Source organism: Castanea sativa, chromosome 10, assembly GCF_040712315.1.
Source record: "Castanea sativa cultivar Marrone di Chiusa Pesio chromosome 10, ASM4071231v1".
NCBI lineage: Eukaryota > Viridiplantae > Streptophyta > Magnoliopsida > Fagales > Fagaceae > Castanea > Castanea sativa.
In genome coordinates this window covers 33318524-33321647 of record NC_134022.1, presented here as the reverse complement: position 1 = coordinate 33321647, position 3124 = coordinate 33318524, and the positions used below count along the sequence as shown (strand labels likewise).

General features: G+C 38.2%; 1 protein-coding gene across 1 annotated transcript; it reads right to left on the bottom strand.

The window, feature by feature from the left end:
* Positions 1-396: 396 nt before the first annotated feature.
* On the bottom strand, positions 397-2759 carry LOC142614249 (uncharacterized). The gene has a single exon (XM_075786828.1). The coding sequence runs from the start codon at positions 2061-2063 to the stop codon at positions 804-806; it is 1260 nt and encodes a 419-aa protein (XP_075642943.1). The 5' UTR covers positions 2064-2759; the 3' UTR covers positions 397-803.
* Between the last annotated feature and the right edge of the window lie 365 nt (positions 2760-3124).

Genomic DNA, 3124 nt, shown 5'->3' with positions numbered 1-3124 from the left:
AACAAAAAAAAAAAAGACCAAAAACAAAAAAGCCTAAGGGATGGGCACAACATAATAAATAGCCTTTTGCCTGAAAGGCTGAAACTCAAAGGCCGTGTAACAATTGGACCACCTTTGATTAGCTACTCTTTTCCCAATGGATAGAGACCTTAGATCTCTAGTATATGATATGTGATATATGTGATACCAAGCAAAAGTTTACAACACGAAGCCTTTAATGCACAGCACCGACCTATTTATCTTGTTCTTTGTGTAGATAAGGTACGAGGAAGCAAAATTTGCTTGCTCTCTTGAGTATACATATTCTCATCGTAACAGTAACTAACAGCTATCACAAATATAAAGATATGAAAAGTAGGGGGAAAAAGAAAAGAAAAATAATAATAAGAAAAGCAATTTAAAAGTAAAACTAAGTTTTATAATCATCTTATGGATGTCTAATCTCAATTACATAATATAAAAGAAAGAGATAATATATATCTTGATTTATCTACATAAAATTAAAATATATGATGCCTCATATCTTTGACTAATAAATTACTTATTCATTGTTTAATCAGAAAAAACAAAACAAAACAAAACAGAAAAGAAACATAAAGAAGATAATTTGATGCCGCAAATTAATTAGCTAATAAAGGCGTGGTGATTGATCATGCTAAAGTCACAAACAAACTTATTTTCACCACCACCACCACCACCACCAGCTGCCACCTCTATTAGCTATCTCTTATCGCAGCAACAGAACCCTCTTCATGTTCTTCTTGATGATCATCAACATGTGGTTTTATAGAGATATATATAAATTAATCTGAAGGACAAAGCCACGAATCAACCGTACCTTCCGTACCCCTTGTAGAGACATTCTCCAAAGACTTGTCATGATTAAAATCCGATGATGAAGTTGCTGAATAGTTCAACTTACAGCCACCAACACGCAGCGAATTACTCAAATGGTCTTGACCTTGACCTCCATCGTTATTAGATCCTGCTCCATGATTTTGTAGCCCAACAAGGTTCACATTGACATGTCCAGAACCATGGTTCATACCCAATTCATCAAGGGATGGTATTGACAAACTTCCTTGTTGAGACCGTGCACCAAATCCAGGCACGTTAAATGAAGGGTGATGAAGGGTTGGTTGTGAGAGAGACTGGAATGTGAGAATTGGGTTTTGCATGTTTAGCTGCATATTTTGAGGCTGTCTGGGAATGTTTAGGCCTAGATTAGATGGAACTTGGTGGTGGTAGTTATGTAAGGCTGAACTAAAATTGTTGTTACTAGTACTAGCAATATTAGTAGCATCAAACACAGTATTGTTCAACAATGAAGAAGTACAAGAAGAAGAAGAAGTGGAGGTAGTGGAAGATACAAATGGCGGAAGCTGGACCTTTTGGGCCGAAGGACGTAAAGGGTAAAGAGCTCCCATTGGTTCCAAATGACCAGACCGCAAAGCTGAGCTATTGCCAAAGAGATCAAGCCGGCGAGTGTGTGATGAGCCTGAAAATGGTGGTGAAGGAATCCCAGTGAATTCTTGCACCATTGCCCTGAAATTCGAGGTGTCAGTGGTGAGAACAGTGGTGGGTGCTCGCCTTGAAGCTCTAGTTCGCTTCTTGGAGTTGCGAACTACGTTGGGTTGTGCTGTAGCTCGTGTGCCATTCTCATGAAGTGGCCGCATCCGCATCGATGATGGGGTTGAACTTGAACCATGGTTAGGTCCATGATGAGCAATATTGGATTGGGTTGATGATGATGAGCCCGGTAGGTTTCCAAGGTCGGTGCAGTTGGGTTCAGATCTTAGGCCTCTAGGTTGAGCCGTATCAAGATTGTGTAGTAACGAATTGGTATTTGAGTATGCTTGAGACTGAGACAAAGCGTGGAGATAATTAGATGAAAGATCAGACAAATTGGGTTGGTGGTTTTGGTGTTGAGAAAAAAGCGAAGGTGAACCATAGTGGCTGCTAGGAGGATTCAAGAAAGAAGGGACTGACTCTGCAGCTCTTGAATCATACTCTTCATCACCACCACTAGAAGATTGCATACTTCCACTATTACCAGAATCCATAGTGAAGTGAAAAAGAGAATCAATGAAATCTAGCTAACAAATAAAGAAACCTGGAAATTAAGAGATGGTGGCAAAGTTGCAGAGAGAGAGAGAGAGAGTGAGAGAGGAAAAAAACAAAAACAAAAGAATATATTATGAGGGTGCAGAGAAAGAAGTCAAGAACCCATGAAGTGGATGAAGAGAGGTGTGTTCTAAATTAACCAAACTTTAAGAGAGAGAGAGAGAGACCATATCTTTGAATCCTGGATCTGCAATGGAAGCAAATCTTTTCCCTGTCTTTCACTTGGATCAAAAGTTGCTATAAAAAGAAGAGAGAATATGCATATAGATCTTAATTATGACTATAGGAAGAGGTGAAGTGAAGGGTGAAAGGGGGCTATAGAGATATCATATGAGAGGATCTCTTTGTCATTTGCTTTGTGGGTTATTTTGTTTTTTGCTTTTCTTTTGATATAATGTTCTGAACTAGCTAGGGTTTCAGGGAGGGAAAGGAAAAAAGAGAGAAATGGAAGGAGAGGAAACGTTATTTAACCTTTCTGCTCAGAAAAAGAGGGGGTAATGCTCAAACATTAGAAGATCCTCCAGAGTGCAGGGTGGGGTCGCCATTTGAGTAGAGAGAAATTAGCTGCCGGTGGCAGGCAACGGGTCAAACTCAAAGTGAATGAGAGAGAAAGTGATGAGAGGGCCCGCTAATATGTTATGAATGTGAAAGGGAGAAAAGGATATATGAGATATTAAAGTTTTGCTTATACAAAGGCAGTACCTAATTTAATTATATATATTAAAAAAAAAAAGTTACAAAGAGTTGGAAAAAAGGAGAGGTGTGTAAAGTAAAGAACGAGAAAGGTGGGCTAGCTAGCTAAATTGGGCAAGAACAAGAGAAGTAAAAAAAATAAAAAAAAATTGCCCACAAGCATGCATCATTGTGAGAAACTATTATTTTGTGATAGAATAGTGTAAAACAATTTATGTGTATCAATTTGTGTATAACAAGTTTAACTTTATGAGAAATTATGTTTTAGCGCACATAGGATGTGAGATTTGTTGTAATAATTAGAAGT